Source organism: Podarcis liolepis (assembly GCF_965112155.1).
Source record: "Podarcis liolepis genome assembly, chromosome: 8".
In the NCBI taxonomy this organism is placed as follows: domain Eukaryota; kingdom Metazoa; phylum Chordata; class Lepidosauria; order Squamata; family Lacertidae; genus Podarcis; species Podarcis liolepis.
Window position 1 is genome coordinate 24,647,346 of NC_139560.1, and position 17,846 is coordinate 24,665,191.

At 45.3% G+C, this 17,846-nt stretch overlaps 1 protein-coding gene across 1 annotated transcript in view; it reads right to left on the reverse strand.

Annotated features, from left to right (window-relative positions):
• LAPTM4B (lysosomal protein transmembrane 4 beta) overlaps positions 1-17,142 on the reverse strand; it is a 52,737-nt gene extending 35,595 nt beyond the window's left edge. Inside the window, exon 1 of the mRNA XM_083517453.1 lies at positions 16,904-17,142. Coding sequence (XP_083373579.1) covers positions 16,904-17,005 — 102 coding nt within the window. The 5' untranslated portion in view covers positions 17,006-17,142. The remainder of the gene's footprint in view (positions 1-16,903) is intronic.
• Positions 17,143-17,846: the final 704 nt, after the last annotated feature.

Genomic DNA, 17,846 nt, shown 5'->3' on the forward strand with positions numbered 1-17,846 from the left:
ATGGATTAATTTTGTAGAATACTTCAAGGAGCACTGTAAACACTTAAAAACATTAGCAGGCTTAGAATAGTGATATAATTAGGGTAAATTTTGAAACAAGGGAGATGAAAAAATTGGATAATGATATAAAGAGGCAGAAAAGATAGTAGGCAATGATGGGAACTGGAGAGGAGGTGGGGGAAGTCCAGGGGTTGAGAACCCCAAAAGATAAATGTTTTGTTGTGTTGATACGAATGTAAAAATGTAAGCAAAAAATCCTTAAAGAGAGAGAGAGAGAGAGAGAGAGAGAGAGAGAGAGAGAGAGAGAGAGACTGCACCAATCGCCTGACCTGGTATAAGGCAGCTTCCTGTGTGGAACACAAAGAGCTAGGGAGATTTTCTAGACGTGACCGCAGATTAGAACCACAAATGCGTGCCAAAAATACAGTTCCTATTGGCATCTCTCACTCGAGTGACAGGAGTCTCATCAGAGAGCTCTGAAAGGCCAGAACAATGTGGCTTAATGTTCAATAACTATGGATTTGGTAAACTTTTTGTTAGAATGCCTCCGTGTCGCATTGAATAGGTTGTGAACATGGAAGCTAGTTTGAGATGAGAAACAGCAGGAATCTGAGATTTACACTGCTAAAATTTAAGTTCACCATCCTGGCTGGGAGCTTAATTAAACAAAGTAGGATTTAGTTAATGATATTCAGTGCTTATGTAATCCCCTGGAAAAAAAATTCTGCCAGCAGTACATTGATGAGATACTTCTCAGTTAACAGTGAAGCCTATCTTCGCATCCATTAATTATACAAAAGGAAGCAGCCAGCATGTATGGCAGACGGCACACAGTTGCCCCAAGGTCGCTAATCCCTAAAGCGAAAACTGACAGGTTCTGATCTGGCTTCAAAACAGTCTGCAGAGCTGGTGCATGTGACTTTTCAAAACCACAGCGTCCTTTGTAATTACAATGAAAAGTCCTTATCCCGGGTGCTTTAAAGACGCTTAAGAAACTCATTCAGTAGGAGCCAGAAATAAAAATAGACGCTCATCTCAAAGGCTGTGCCCTGTGCCAGGCACTGCAAATGGTGGTTTATGAATGTTTCAGTTGTAAACAGAAACCGACCATAGTATCTGTAGGGAAGCATGAAGGGCACAGGACAGAGCGCCTGCACGTGAATTAAGCTGCTTTTAACTCACAAAGCAGGATCAGTTGTGAGGTAACAATTTGCATTCACTCAACAAGTCATCCTTTGCAACAGACCTGATGAAATTCACGGCAGAATCCAGCACCAGCACCCAGTGGCATAGCAAGGTCAGGTGGTACCCGGGGAAGAAAATTTCCTGTCACTCCCGCCCACATTGAAATCTAGTTGGACTCCCAAGAGTCTGCGATCTACTCACAGTATAAAAACACTGGCTGTGATCTACCCATTGTCTATGGCAGAAGTTATTGAGCTTTTTGGGGGGTTACAGGGTTTGGGTCCTGAGTTGAGGGAGCTTCTGCTTCTCTCCTCCGTTTGCTTGCCTGCCTCCTTCCCGTCCTCTCCCTGCCTGCCTACATGCCTCCTCCAGCAGCTGTCAAAACGAAGGGGGAAGGGAGGAACGCCACCGCCAAAGCAGTGCAGCTCCCCCCTTCCCCTGATGGCTCAGGGTAGGCGGGAGTCACGGCTGGGCAGTGCGCCAAATGTCAACCCCCTCAGAGACGACACCTGAGGAGGTCTGCCCCCACCTTGCTCTGCCCCTGCCACCACCTTCCTATTCATGGAACACAAAGTGGTGGAGGCTGTTCCACTGGAGGCAATGTAGCATTAGGAGCCAATGTGGTGTAGTGGTTAGGAGCGGTAGACTCATAATCTGGTGAACTGGGTTCGCGTCTCTGCTCCTCCACACGCAGCTGCTGGGTGACCTTGGGCCAGTCACACTTCTCTGAAGTCTCTCAGCCCCACTCACCTCACAGAGTGTTTGTTGTGGGGGAGGAAGGAGATTGTTAGCCGCTTTGAGACTCCTTAGGGTAGTGATAAAGCGGGATATCAAATCCAAACTCCTCCTCCTCCTCCTCTTCTTCTTCTTTGGAGGGGCTGAAGCCTTCAAAACATCCCAGCCTTTGCCATTATCATCATCACCACCACTACCACCGTGGAGCCTTTAAATGGTCCTTTAGCTGACAAGCAATAAACATTCAGTTCTAACATTTAAATGGCTACCCGAGAGTAAAAATGTTAGAGTAGAAAGTTGAAGGCCAGACCATTGCCCTACAATAAGTTGGGACCTGAAATAAATTACTTGAACTTTTATAAAGATAAGAAGAGACTCTGGTTTAAATGTCTCATGTGTTTATACATAAAAAGGTGAATCAAAGTTTGAAGATGAGAGACAGCTGCTAAGGTAGTTATACTCCTTTGTCACCATTTCCCATCAACGCTGCATGCCCAGTATTCCCTAAGACAGTTAACTGCTTTCCCTCTGACGTCCATCTCTTCAACAAGTTTACAAAGCTTTAACATGCTAATCCCAGGCTGGCTATCAAAGGAAGATCAGCTGTGACCTCTAGCCACAAATCACTAGAGTCAAGCAGACATATTGATTCTTCATCAGGAGAAATGGCAGCAGCAATCTTGACTTGATGCAAATTGGGTGAAGGCTGCATCATATCAGCAGCTTTTTCTCACAATCCATTACTGATAATTGTGCACAGAGGTGACAATGAAACCTACATCCTTTACCAAGCACTGCTTGTAGTTTGCTTCCTAAGGTTTCTTGTTGTAAATTCTGATTTTTTTCTGGACAAGCGACACCCACTGATCCACCTCCTAGTCTTTGCCCTGTGTATCCTTCTTTTAAAATCCCCTTTTCTTTTTTAAAAGGTGAATTTGTACCATATTTTTAAAATGGAGAGACCCATGCCAAGCCAGATTCTAATAAGCCCGAGCCAGAGTTCTGCTTTTGTTGTTGTTGTTTAGTCGTTTAGTCATGTCCGACTCTTCGTCACCCCATGGACCAGAGCACGCCAGGCACTCCTGTCTTCAACTGCCTCCCATGAATCACTGTCTTGCCGTGGCGAAGGGGCTTGAATAACTCAGAGAAGCTATGAGCTATGCCATGCAGGGCCACCCAAGATGGACAGGTTATAGTGGAGAGTTTTGACCAAACGTGATCCACCTGGAGCAGGAACCAGCAAGCCACTCCAGTATCCCTGCCAAGAAAACTCCATGGACAAAGACAACAGTGTTCTGCTTTACTAACTGGTTAAAGACAGGAAGAAAAAGATGCTACAGTCGTAAAAAAATGTTCAGCTTACTTCGTCACTCAGCAGAAATTCTGTCTTCTATAACACTGGGAAAGAATTATGTGAGAAACAGCTGCGGTTTGAGCCATTTAATCCTTAAAAAGAAAGATTTAAATTCCAGCTGATCATTAGCAAGAGCTCTACAACCCCAAGGCAAAGACAAAATTCCAGCATTCTCTTCCATGCTGTTAGTCTAAGACTGTATTTGAAACTTCATGTCTCTCAGAGATACTCTTTATGATTCTAGTTTTAAAAAGGGATTGTCGTAATAATGCACTGGAATTGCATGCTGTAGCCATATACCCATCTGTCTCCAAATACCTTAAATCTGAGAAGGGACAGGTAAAGTAGAAATTACAGTATATGCTTTGATTGATAGCCTACATGTGAAGATGTAGATGCTTACCTCAGACTGTATTAAAAATGTGTCAAGAACATTTGTGCAGGAAAAACTCGGACTTGAACTAGCCTGAAAGTAGGTGACTTGTTCTTGTTGCGAATCTGGCACCCAGCTCCGATAATGTTTCCTATGGGAACGTGACTTACTTTCTACGCATGTGTAAAGCTAAAGCGAGGGAATGCCTGTGTAATTTATGGGCCTGTGGACATTACTTTTATGGGTTCCCCAGCAGCTGCTGCTATGAGCAAGTAAAGTTGCCTTGAACATCACAATGATGCGGTTATGGAAGAAATCCACTACACATATCATTTTTAGTCAAACACATCTTCCTACTAAGCTCATAAAAATATCATGCGCACCAACTGTGTGTGCCAACTGTGATCCCAACCCTGACAAAACTTGCATTCCAGCTCCTATAACAAAGCCCAGACATCTTTATACAGTGGTACCTCGGGTTACAAACGCTTCAGGTTACAGACTCTTCAGGTTACAGATTCCGCTAACCCAGAAATATTACCTCTGGTTAAGAACTTTGCTTCAGGATGAGAACAGAAATCGTGCTCTGGTGGTGCGGCAGCAGCAGCAGGCCCCATTAGCTAAAGTGGTACCTCAGGTTAAGAACAGTTTGAGGTTAAGAACGGACCTCCAGAATGAGTTAAGTTCTTGACCCGAGGTACCACTGTATAATGATTATTAATTGTCCTTCAGTTCACTACAACTGTTTTAACAATTACTGATGATGAAATTCCCAGCTGTCAGTTTCCAAAGTAGAAGGTGTCTGGCTGTAATGCCCTCTGACCTGGAAGTCCTTCTGTGGATGTTGCAGCTAGTTGTGTTCAGTGGTGCAGGAAGGACTGCACATGATCAAATAACATTATTTTCGTTTTATTGCTTCATGCATTCCGTAGATGAACCATGACACTTGGCTCACTTTAAAAGACAGTTAGACAATTTCTGGAGGATATGGCTTTTCCTTCCTTCTGAAATGTATATTGTATTCCAAGTACCTCCATTGATTGACATGAGTGGCAGGACAGAACTGCTGCTGGATAAATCACATTGTTGTGCTTTTGTAAGTATCCCCACCTACACACATTTACATGGATACCAGCCTCGTTGCTTCCCATGGAATTTACTTCCAGGTTAAAATAAAAACTCCAGTTATGGTTGTACCTTCAGGTTCATTATGGAGCCTATGCAAACATTTCACATTTTATCCTTTTGGACTGCAAGCCTTACTTGGCAGGGTAGGCTGTTATTCAACACAATTGCCAAAGTAAATATTTAATTATAGTTAACATAATCACAAAGAGTCCCCTGATATGCAAAACAAAGACAACTGGTTATAAACAGAACCATGTTCCAGCATTGAGAAAGGATGGTTGACACATTAATTTGCGAATTCAGGCACAAAATTACCCAAATTGTAAAACAAAATGCAACTGTGGTGCTACCATTTGGAAATGGTGTACACATGTTTAGAAATTGTCACGATTCCCTGCAATATATCTCAATATATGATGATGGGGAAAGCATTGGACCACCATCTCCATACGTCAGGTATGTGCACCATTCACAACTCACATTGCTATAAGTGTATTTTGCTATTTCAATTCATCAATGCATCATTGATCAGTGCATCAATGTTAAGCCTTTCCAAATGCAACCTCAGGCATTATACAAACCTAAAGAGGGATCTGGAAATGTAATTTTCTTTTTTAGATGCAGAGGAATAACAAACATTTGCCTATTCTTTTTCCCCCTTCACATCTGAAATAAACCAGTATTCTATCTCCTGTCCCAGTAGGTTCAGCTGCCCTAATTTAGAGATAGCTTGTGCATCATTTTGGGAGAGGAAGGTGAGCAAACCGTATCTTGGACACAAGAAGAATGCAAAAGAACAGGAAGCACCAGGCACTGGAACTACTTGTTCCTTCCTGCCTTCACATCATGCCTGAAATACAAAGAGCAGAATCTCCCAAATTTAACAGTGTTCAATATAGAAAAAGGATAGGAGGAGCAATTTATAATACTAGCTGCAACTTCCTATTGGAAATGAAGCCTTTGGTAGTAGACTTGGAGCCAATTTGTTTAAGAAAAGCAGGGAGGAGAGAAGGGGTGCTTCACAAAACATTGGAAGAGTGGCCTGATTGGGGGGAAAAATCAGTAGCACAGAGTTGTTTTTAAAAGCAGACAGGGGAAGGACCCTAGCCTGATCTGGCACAAGCTACGTCTCAAACAAGTAGAAACACACACTATCAAGCACTTCATGTTGTGTCTTACTTTCAACCTTGAATCGCTATGAACTGTCCCCTGTCCCCATGCACCAAAACAAAAGGAGTCAAGGTGCTGTGAAATGCAAAACTTTGCAGCTTGTTCTGCACACCCATACAACATCTGACTAAGTGATTGATTTCCTCCCCACCCCAGCCACATGGACCTTATTGTTTTCCCTTTCAAATTAAACATGAGCAGGAGCACCCTCCATGGTTGCAAGACACTGACAAACTGGAACGTGTCCAGAGGAGGGCAACCAAAATGGTCAAAGGCCTGGAAACGATGCCTTATGAGGAACGGCTAAGGGAGCTGGGCATGTTTAGCCTGGAGAAGAGGAGGTTAAGGGGTGATATGATAGCCATGTTCAAATATATAAAAGGATGTCACATAGAGGAGGGAGAAAGGTTGTTTTCTGCTGCTCCAGAGAAGCGGACACGGAGCAATGGATCCAAACTACAAGAAAGAAGATTCCACCTAAACATGAGGAAGAACTTCCTGACAGTAAGAGCTGTTCGACAGTGGAATTTGCTGCCAAGGAGTGTGGTGGAGTCTCCTATTTTGGAGGTCTCTAAGCAGAGGCTTGACAACCATATGTCAGGAGTGCTCTGATGGTGTTTCCTGCTTGGCAGGGGGTTGGACTCGATGGCCCTTGTGGTCTCTTCCAACTCTATGATTCTATGATTCTATGATTCTAAGAGAAGAATGAGCTCTAGCTGAATTGCTGGACAGCTCCTTTTGGCACAGGTTGCTTCTTTCTGCGCTAGGTGTGGGGCCCTCAAAGAGCTGCTCAAGCATCTCCAGGAGAGTGGGGCAAAACCTTGCAGGCCAGCTTTTCTGGAGCATTCATGGGAGGACGAAGATGCCCTTGAAGATCAGGAGCAGGGAAAAATCCCCCAATATTGTTGGGAGGTAGCAGCTTGCTTAATTTTAAAAGGTGGCCATGGAGTATTTTGTTCCTTGCTTTGGAAAGAACAAAAAACAAAAGAAAGCAAGAACTTGCGGCAGCTATTCTGCAGCCTCCCAACCAGAGTCACACTGGAATGTGCAGTGTCTTTCCCATGGGCATTCCAGGAATTGTGACCAGTTAGATATAGATAAGCTTATGCCATCCATGAAACTTTTAAAAAAGGAAGTTTAAGAAGCAAGCAGTGGGAAGGGAGCATGGGACCCTCAGCTGTCAGAAAGTCCAAGACAGAGAACAGAAAAAGGGATATGAGAATCATGTGTGCTTACATGGCTCTGTTGGAGCACAGTAGTCACATGGGGGAAAGGGATGTGGGGAAAAGGGGGAAAGGCACAGCTGGGATAGAGGCAGGGACCTAAACGAAATTTGCTGGCAGTGCACTACTGGGGGAACCCAGTAGACGGCAAGGAAAAGGGCAGAGTGCTTTTACTAGAAGTCTGGTTGTATGTAGAAAGCCTCCTTTCCCCTCCCATGGCTCCATCTTCCCTCATCCCTAAGCCCAAGCATCCTTCTATTGTTTTATCTATTTCTCATATTTCTATCCCACCTTTGATTTCAAGGAGCTCAAGATGGCATGCACGGCTGTCTCCCTCCACTTTTCATCCCCACAACAAAGTTAGTTAGGCAGGGACTGGCCCAAGGTCACCCAGTGAGTTTCATGGCTGAATGGGAACGGTCTCCCAGGTCCCAGTCCAACCACTACACCACGCTGGCTCTCCTTAACAGAGACTCCCACCCTTGTGAGATTGAGCCAAGGGCTCCATGTGGCTGGTGGGCTGCCGGCTGCCCATTTGGCTCCAGGACAGCCTTTGCCCTAGTGCCCTGCAGGAGTTTCAGACTACACCCCCCACCAGCCCCAGCCAGTATAGGGAAGGGCCATAGCCCAGTGGCAAAGCATCTGCTTCAATCTCTGGCATCTCCAGGTGGGGCTGAGAGAGGCCCACCCCCATCTGAAACCCTGAGGAGCCACTGTAGAGACTACTGAGTTAGCTGGACCAACGGTCTGACACAGTTTGCGATGTTTCCAAATGGTCTGGGAGTAGCAATACAACGTTTGGATGTTGGCCAAAGCTGGAGAACCGTGAGGTCCAGAGGAAGCGATCCATTTAAAAAAATGCCTGTGCACTAAGATTTCAGAATGTGCCTTCATGGCGCAACATTCACCCCAGTCAGAGAAGCACTGAACCCTGTACCCATGATCTTTAAAAGGGGGGTGGGCTAGGTTCTTTTGTGAAATAAAACCACCTCTAGAAATTCACTTAATGGAAAAATTTGCCTGGAACAGTTGTTCTGCACGCTGTACATGCAGACAGAGGACAAAGCAGACACTATCCGATTTCTCTCGGAAAGGCAATAGCATTTGTTGCTATACAATTGCCAGGACACAAACTGCAGGTACTGTTACTGGCCAGGCAGCGATAGTAATCAATGAGCGTTGGTGACAAAGACAGAAAGGCAGGACCAAGATGGGCACAAGAATTCCAGAGTGAGGGTGAACTATGGCATCCACTTGAAGCCCAGGGAGGATACTGGCAAACCTAGCCTAAAGGCACGTGATGCAGCAACCTCATTTAAGCTAAGCAGGCCTGGGGCTGAACAGCATCTGGATGAGAGACTGCCTAGGAAATGTATACACTATGAACTTTGCAGAACAACGGTGGAACCTAAATGTGATTCATAAAATAAAGAGAAGGCACAAGCTTTTCTAGTTGAGTGGTCATAGCCAGACAGACTGACTATCCCATCTGTTTACTCCACAGCATTCTTTTAAATTCATTGCATTAGCAGTCTTCTCCTATCCAGGAGAATCTACTGTATATAGAACACCATTCTCAATTTCACAGCTATCCATATTTTGAGCATAACTTTGTAGCAGAATGGATGGGCCATTACTCAGTGATAAACACATGCCTTAGGTATAGAAGGATCAAAGTTCAATCCTGGCACCTGCAGGCTGGACTTGGAAGACGTCCATCAAACAATGGACAACACTGACCTGAATGAACCAATGGTCTGATTTGATATAAGGCAGCCTCCTGGCCTAATTTGGCTTAGAACTAAATAGATATGTTAAAAGATCTACTGGGGTGCCTTTCTTTAGTGACAAGAGTCTCATCAGAGAACTCTGAAATACTTGAACAATATGGCTTGGTATTCAGTACCCATGATGATCCATCCTTAGCCCTCCAATTTATTCCTTCCCTGCCACCACTCCCACTTTTGCAGATTCTAACTGCTAAAACAAACATTTCTCAACAACTGCTGTGTACTGCTACAGAAACAGTGCTCAAAATTTTCTGTGCTGCCTTCTGAGATTCTGCAAACATATTCCCACTGCACATACACAACCGAAACACCAGTCTAATAAATGGGATTCCAATATCTCTATTCTGTTACCTATATCTTGAACAACCCTAATCGGCTTTAGTTAGGTTGCTCTCATAAAAATGATTAATTGAAAGGCCATTTTCATGTTAATTTTTTTTTATAACCCTTCCAAGAGTAAAGACTAGTCTCCTTGAATTAATTTTAGGATGTTTATATATGGAAGTTCTGTGTGTTTGTCTATGCTTTTACATATAACACACTTGTAAGTCAAACTATTTTTTTACTAAGACACGTTTGCTTTCAAAATAGTTCTATTCACAAGAGATTCATTCCAGACTAAAAGATATTCTTGACATGAATCATGCTAAAAGTGCAGTATAATTCTAACCCTAATTTCCCTATTTCATAGAAATGTGACCATCACCTCCCTATTTTATATCTCTAATGTTCATTCATAAATATTTGTAAAAGCTTTTTAGAAAGGGGTCTTGAGGCCAGTTGCTCTCAAGCCAGACATTCCATCTACATTTGCAAGGTTGTAAACTTGTGCCATTCTAGAAAAAGCTTCAGAAAACCTTTTACAACATAAAGTTAAGTCTTTACAACTACAACAGAGATGCATTAACAAAATGAGACAGACAGGAGGAGGAAGGAGGGCTCTCTCCCAACCCTATAAATATTCTATACACTATCACATGTGCCTGCCAACGATTTTGTTTAGCTTTCGTATATTAATTGAAAATGCTAAATCAATTTCCCATTCACTTTAAAGTGAATGGGACTCCAATGGTTCTATAGGATTTCGAAAATGTTATTGTTAATTTAGTCTTGCGTATATATAATTTCCTATTATTTAGTTGGAATGTCCTAAAGTCAATTTCATCTTCAAAATCTACAGTTGCTTCCTAAGGCTTAAAAAAAAGGAAAAAGTTCAATGAGTAAATCCAACTGCAATCTTCAATGATGTCACTGCTGAAATGCAAAGTCCTGAGCAGTCCTGGCTCCAACGCCTGCTTGATCTTCTTCTACACAAGGCAGCAAAGACAATAGTCGGCTTTAACTGCAAATCCCAGAAAAATGTCGTCACTGGCTTCTGGGAAGTAGATTATTCTAAATGCCAACAAGGTATGCCAAACCCTAACAGAAACTGGGTCTGTTCCAACTATTTTTTCCTCCCCGTTGACTTCCAGAACTAAGTAAGTTGTTGCTGAATTTCCAATTCCCATGTGGCATATTGCTCTCAAATGAACCTCAGGCTTTTTTTCTTTTTTAAAAAGTGTATTTCTTGGTAGACATTTTCAGGATTTAAGCAGAAGCTAAAACTACAGGAGAGAGAAATTAAACCTGGTTTAATGTTAATGCAGTAAGTCTGTATTCATCCAAAGTCTTATGGTGGATACAGATGCCACTACTGTACTGAAGAATCCACTCTGAATAAGCTTTTGGTGCAATTCACACAGGCTTTTATTAACCCAGGATGTGTCCCTGCTGTACTTTTTTTAAAAAAAGCTATTTCACTGTGTATGCGCTTTTGCCTGGTTTACTGGCTATTTACTGAATGATTTTACTGGTATTGCTCCCTGCTATTTATAATGAAAAGTGGGTAAGACATTTTATAAACAAATGGAGCGTAGCAGGATGTAGCAGACTTCTCCAGACCTAATGAGGTGCTATGTATATTTCATATTGCACCCCAAGACTATTGACTTGGTCCTTTCATTATGCGAAGTTAAGAGGAGTGCTGCTGAGCATATCCAAAGTGATTTCCCTTCTGCCCTGCATATCTCCCAGTACATTTCCAAGCACAATTCAAAGTGTTGGTGCTGACCTTTAAAGCCCTAAATGGCCTCGGCCCAGTATACCTGAAGGAGCGTCTCCATCCTCATCGTTCTGCCCGGACACTGTGGTCCAGCGCCGAGGGCCTTCTGGCGGTTCCCTCACTGCGAGAAGCCAAGTCACAGGGAACCAGGCAGAGGGCCTTCTCGGTAGTGGCGCCTGCCCTGTGGAACACCCTCCCACCAGATGTCAAAGAGAACAACAACTACCAGACTTTTAGAAGACACCTGAAGGCAGCCCTGTTTAGGGAAGCTTTTAATGTTTAATAGATTATTGTATTTTAATATTCAGTTGGAAGCTTCCCAGAGTGGCTGGGGAAACCCAGCCAGATGGGCAGGGTATAAATAATAATAATAATAATATATCATCATCATCATCTCCAATCCTATATATTTCTACTGCCAATAATGTCCCATTGAATCCCATGGGGATTATTCCCTCCCTCCCCAGCAACACAATGTGAAGGGTCCCTCCCAGGCTGCTCTCGCCCATTGCCAAATGCCTAACCCAGCACAAATCAACCAGTGTTGCTTTTGTGTGCCCCCCCCCCCAACCTGGTATTTTCAGATGTACTGGCTCCGAACATGGGAGGTTCCATTGTGTGGTCATAGCTAAGTCATACCCACACACAGACCTTCCCTCCTCCGTTAATTGCATGGCTGCTGGCTTAGATGGCTTTGAAAGAAGATTAGGCATCTGCCTTGCAATGATCATCTGAGGAAATGACATTAAGATGCAGAACAAGTGGCACTAAGCTATGCTCGTTACATTATTAACAGGCAAACATCCCTTACTCCTCCTCCTCCTCCTCCCTCCCCAGCCTTTCGGAAAGTTGGCTTTGGGGTGCTACTCAAACAAAAGGCAGGATTAGAAAGGCAGTATTTCTACTGCTTTTTATTATTCCTTTTTTAAAATGAGAATACCAGGCTTTGTACCTGGGACAGTCTGTATGCAAAGCATTTGCTCTGCTAATGAGCTATGACTGCTTCTCAACTGGTCTGGGACGGATTAGGGGTGGACAATCGTAGAATTGGAAGGGACCTTGAAGATTGTCTAGTCCATGGGTAGGCAAACTAAGGCCGGGGCCCGGATCTGGCCCAATTGCCTTCTCAATCCGGCCCATGGACGGTCCGGGAATCAGTGCGTTTTTACATGAGCAGAATGTGTGCTTTTATTTAAAATGCATCTCTGGGTTATTTGTGGGGCATGGGAATTCATTCATTATTATTTCCCCCCAAAATATAGTCCTGCCCCCCCCAAGGTATGAGGGACAGTGAACCGGCCCCCTGCTGAAAAAGTTTACTGATGCCTGCAGTCTAGTCCAACCCCCTGCAGGCAGGAATATGCAGCTGTCCCATATGGGATCAAACCTGCAACCTTGGAGTCATCAGCACCACGCTCTAACCAACTGAGCTATCCAGGCTAGATCCCTCCCTTTCAAATAGTTTTGGGGAAACAACCTTCATCTTAATTTATATTGCCATGCGGTTAATCCATCTACACAGCAGTCTGCTAAAGACAAATGCAAACATGCGATGGTGTTCAAAACACAAAACTTCAAACATTAAAAAAATAAGAAGTTCCTTTATTTATTTTTTAAAGCACCTCGGATTCAATTCTGCATTTTCTTTACAGTTCATATACTCCATTTTGTACTGCACTTCAACATACTTTGTGGCCCGTCTGTCAAGGAAACTGTCTGTGGGCTTACCAACAGCGGCAGCCGCAGGGAATTACTGTATCTTATAAAGAATTACGTTGCTAATAATACATCGCTTTAGGGTGTTAGCTCTCCAGAAATAAACTCCTCTTCTGAAAAGCAGCATTAGCTGCTGAAGTCAGCATCCCTCCACAAAAGTAGCGTGAACTACAGGGAGAAAGGGCAGAGAGCCAACACAGGAGGCAAAGAGGCAGGATAATGGAAGGGAGCATGAGTGCGGAGAGACAGAAAGAAGATGGCCAACAGACAGGGCAGACCTCTGCTTCCTTGCTCCAAGTAAGTGTGCATAGCATTGCAGCCTCAGGATCCTGAAGCCAACAGGGCTAACCTCTGAGTATTTTGCAGCATAAGCTACTGTGCAGATGGAACCTGCCACCCATATGGCTTGTTGCTTGGTACTTTCCAGACCACACGGCCAGCATGCTGTAGTATTTAGAGTGTCGGATTAGGACCTGGGAAAGCAGGGTTCGAATCCCCGCCCAGCCATGAAGCTCGCTGGGTGACTTAGGGCTAGTCAATGTCTCTCAGCTTAGCCCAACCTCAGAGGGTTGTTGTGAGGCTTATATGGGGAGAAGGAAAAGCATGAATACTACTTGAGATCTTTGGAGGAAAGGTAAGATATAAATGTAACAACAACAACAACAACAACAACAACAACAACAACATCATAGTGGTGTAGGGAAGGAAGTTTGGTTGGGGGAGGGAATTATAATGAAGTACATGCCACCATTTTTGTGCCCCAAGACCTGAGAAATAGAAAGCAAGTGTAACTGCTTATTACGCACCAATTCCCTGCCCCTCCCCAGTCTAGAACATCTTGGTATATAGCAGGCATGTTCAACTCCCAAGAGACTGTGATCTACTCCCACTATAAAAAACTGGCAGTGATCTACCCATTGGATTGAGCTTTTGGGGGGGAGCCTTCACCAAAGTTGTTGAGCGGTTCAACATGCCTGGTATATAGGAATACTATTTTTTAAATGATGGAAAGATAAGAGCTGAAAAACTGGAAAAAAAATTCACTTATTTCCCCTTGGACTTTTATACAACATATAACCAGAATGATGACCAGAAGTGGGGAACCTGTGGCTTCAAGATGCTGCTGGCATACAGCCCCTATCACTCCTTCCCATTGGCCACATTGGCTGGGGTTGAGGTAAGTTGTGGTCCAACATCATCTGTGGGACCACAGGATCCCCACTCCTGATCCAGGCACACAACTACAACTAAGTTCTCAAATGTACACTCAGAATGAATGAATGAACGAATCTTTATTTGTGTCAGCCATCGGCCATAGCAATAAAACAACAATACGATATACAAAGAATAAAAATAAAAAGCTAATTATATAAAATACATTTTAGGGTTTTGATGTACACCCAGACGCTCATTCAAAGGGTACCTGTGTTATTCTTTTATGCACTGAAAATATTTATGCGCCACTTTTCCATTAAAGTATCCAAAGTGCTTTGCAACAGCTTTAAAAGAAAGCACCACGCAACAAAACCAAAAGGCAGTCTAAATCCAAAACACATTTACCAAGGAGTGAGGCCCATTGACATCCAGGGCATGCTTCCAAATGGACATGTATATTGTTATTATTTTTATTATTGTGTACCTACGCTTCATCCTAAGGTCCCAGTGTGGGTTACAACATTAAAACACAATGTTAAAACAATTTGCAGTCACAGAAATAATGTCATGAATATAGCAGGTGTGGGAGACCTGTAACACCTCCAAATACTGCTGGACTACACCTCCCATCAGCTGCAAATGTCAATTACTACAATTTATTATTTATGTAGCACTTCACTGTACAAAGTGTTTTACAATCTTTATCCCAACAATTTTCAAAGCAACAAGGAATGTGTGTCATTAAAATTGCCTTTTGGCTGATAGAAAATGGAGATAGGAAGAGACTTGACCAACTACGTCACAGCTTAAACTTGGAACTAGGTGCTACAAAAGGTAGGTTCAACTTCTCCACTGTTCAACTTCTCCTTGCTGTTAAACTAGACGCAGTGCCTCAAAGGTTAATAAATTATGTCCAATATTATTATTTTCAAAGTGCAAAATTTGTTCTCTCTCATCAACTTAATGCTCCCGTTGAGATTACGAGTGCTGGCCGGAATGTGTTGGGCCCCTATTGGACAGCAAAATGTTCCACTATCTTGTTATATTTTTAAAAGATACAATTTTTCTGTAAATTTAAAAAAATTCCTTCCAGTAGCACCTTAAAGACCAACTAAGTTAGTTCTTGGTATACGAAAGCTCATACCAAGAACTAACTTAGTTGGTCTTTAAGGTGCTACTGGAAGGAATTTTTTTATTTTGACTATGGCAGACCAACACGGCTACCTATCTACTCTGTAAATTTATTTAGAGATGAAACACTCTGACACCAGTAAGCAAGGTCATCCAACACCACCCACCCCATGAAAAGCAACCACAGATGGAAAAAAATGAAGAGGACTCCTTTAACTTTGGTCACATCCACACCACAGATTTTAAGGCACATGACTTCCCCCAAAGAATTCTGGGAACAGTAGTTTCTTAAGGGTCCTGGGAATTGTAGCTCTATAAGGAGTACAATAGCTCCCATAATTCTCTGGGGCAAGCAGGCAAATGTGTGCCGACTCCCGTAAAATGGCCGCTACTACCTCTCAACCGCATGCTCCATCTGGGAGGTATAGTGGTACGAGCGGGCCTGCCATGCTGGCCACTGGGAGAGCACAGGTGAGCAAGTGGCGGCAACAGCTGCTGCCTGCCTGCCTCCTCTTCCTTCTTCAGTGGCACAGTGAGGAGAACAGAGCCCAGCTAGGTTGCTCAAGGATTGTGTGCAAGAAAAAAGTAAAGGGGTTGGCTGCTCCTTGCAGGCATGTTCTCTCTGGAAGGTTCCACCAGCCTGTTCTCCCAGTAAAGCAGAAGTTCAGACTGGGCTTACAAAGAGACTGCAGGCAAGCAGGTAGAGAGGGACGTGTCAGTCTGGTACGTAAGGTAGTGGCAGCTTGCAGCCGGTTCTCATCTAATCCCACCTGCTGTGACCGGGCGTGCAAAAGTGTGGGAGGAGTAGTCACTGTCTTTTTGCACTCCCGCCTCCCCCTCTCCCTGTGGACGGCACATAGCAAACAGGAAAGTGACTGCTGCCAGAAAAAGTCACTTCTCCCTCCACTGGCTCACCTGTCCACTCTTGGCAGGGCAGGGACAGGGAACCTGGACTCCAACTCCCATCGTGCCTGAGAACTGGCCATCTGGGGCTGATAGGAATCTGACTCCAACAATATTTAGAGGGCCACAGGTTCTCCATCCTTGCTGTGCTCCACCCCCAGGAAGGGAAGAGGTGAAGAAGACAGACGGTTCCTTCTGCCTACTTCCTGTCCTTTCTCTGGCAGGGTGGCAGGTATAGTGGGCACTGCCAGCAAGTGAGGTTTTCTATATTAAAATGGAGGGTTTTGTATACTCCTGAAGAAGCCACCCTGGCTACACAGGGTCGGAGGCAGGACGCCTCTGAATGCCAACTGTATTTTCAGTCGGGGAGAGATCCATCTGCTTGGGCGCACCTGGGTTGATGACCGTGGTGAGAATAGGACAGCGGACAAGACGGGCCTAATCCTGCAAGGCTCTTTTCAGGTCCCAGTTGCTTCCCCCTTTCTCCCCGCGCTGCAGCAGAGAGATTTGGGCTCTGGGTTACTCTGCCAGTGTGTGTGTGTGTGCTTGTAAAGCACACAGCCTCTCCCCCCCCCCCGCGTCGGGAAGATGTGCAGCAGGGAGGACCAGGCTGTCTCGATCTCACCTCCCCCCGCGCGGTGCCCAGAAGCAGAAGGCGCAGGTGGGCGAGCAAGTTGGGTACCAGAAGCGGACAGCCCAGTCTTCCTCGCTGCTGCTGGGAGAACCTGAGGGCGGGCAAGCCAGCAAACTCCGCAGCAGCTCCGCAGGGCCCGGTTCTCAGCGGGAAGCAAGCGCTTCTCCACCCACCTGCTACCCGGGTGTGCGAGTTGCGCAGGGTCGGGCCCCTCCCGCAGCCTGGACGCCGCTGCGGCCCTAAACCCGGAGCCTAACCGCGGAGCCCTTGGGTGCCTGCGCCCCGCTCGCCTCTCCCTTCCTTACCAGGTACCAGATGCCGAGGATGATGGTTCCGGTGCGGACATGGCAGCACATGCAGCAGCTGTTGGAGTAGAAGCGGGCCCAGGGGGAGCTCATCATCTTCATGGTGGGGAGCGCAACAGAAAAGGAGAGAGAGACGCGCGGCTCCGGTTCCGGCGGCAGCTCAGCGGCGAATTCCCCCAGCGCTGCAGCAGCGCCTGGATACCGCCAGCAGGAGGAGGTGGAGGAGGGAGGGGGAACCTCCGTTCCATGACGTCATCGGGCCTCCCGCACGCCAGCGGGGAGGGGCGGAGCCTCCGAGCCCCGGATTGGGCCGGCGAGGAGCGCGCGCCCGAGGGAGGCCGGACGAAGGAATGAATGAGAATGCCCGAGTGGGAAGATTCGAACCGCGGCCCATTGACAAAAAGAGAGGCGGGCGCACGTTTGCGCTGCAGAGGGAAGTCCATTCCACGCCGCCCCTGAAATTAAAGGGGCTCCTCTAGGAAACTGCGGCGTCTTTGCGTCGCCATCGGAAAGAAAGGAAAATTGCAGCGGGGACGTGGGCGGGGCGCTTTCGCTGGGATGGCCTGGCGACTGGCTGTGAAATTGGTCAAAATTTAAAAGCATCGAGAGCATCGAGTCACTGCAAGGGCGTCCCTATGGAAGCGGCTTTGTCCTTTTAACTGTTAAATGCGGGGTGAAGGGACCAGGAAGGGACAGGCTGCGCTCTGTGCGTGTGTGTGTGGGGTGTGTGTGTGTGTGTGTGGTTGAAGGCTTACTGAAGGGAGAGGTTTGGGATATAAGTCATCAAAGAAATCACCTTTTGAAGTTGTGATCTTCTCTTTCTCTCTCAAGGATGCTGCTCCCTAGACCTGCTGCAGTCTTTCCTTTCCCATACAAAATACCCGCATGAACAGAGAGCTGTTGTTTTGCACCCCAAAGTTCTAGACCCAAATTATGCAACCCA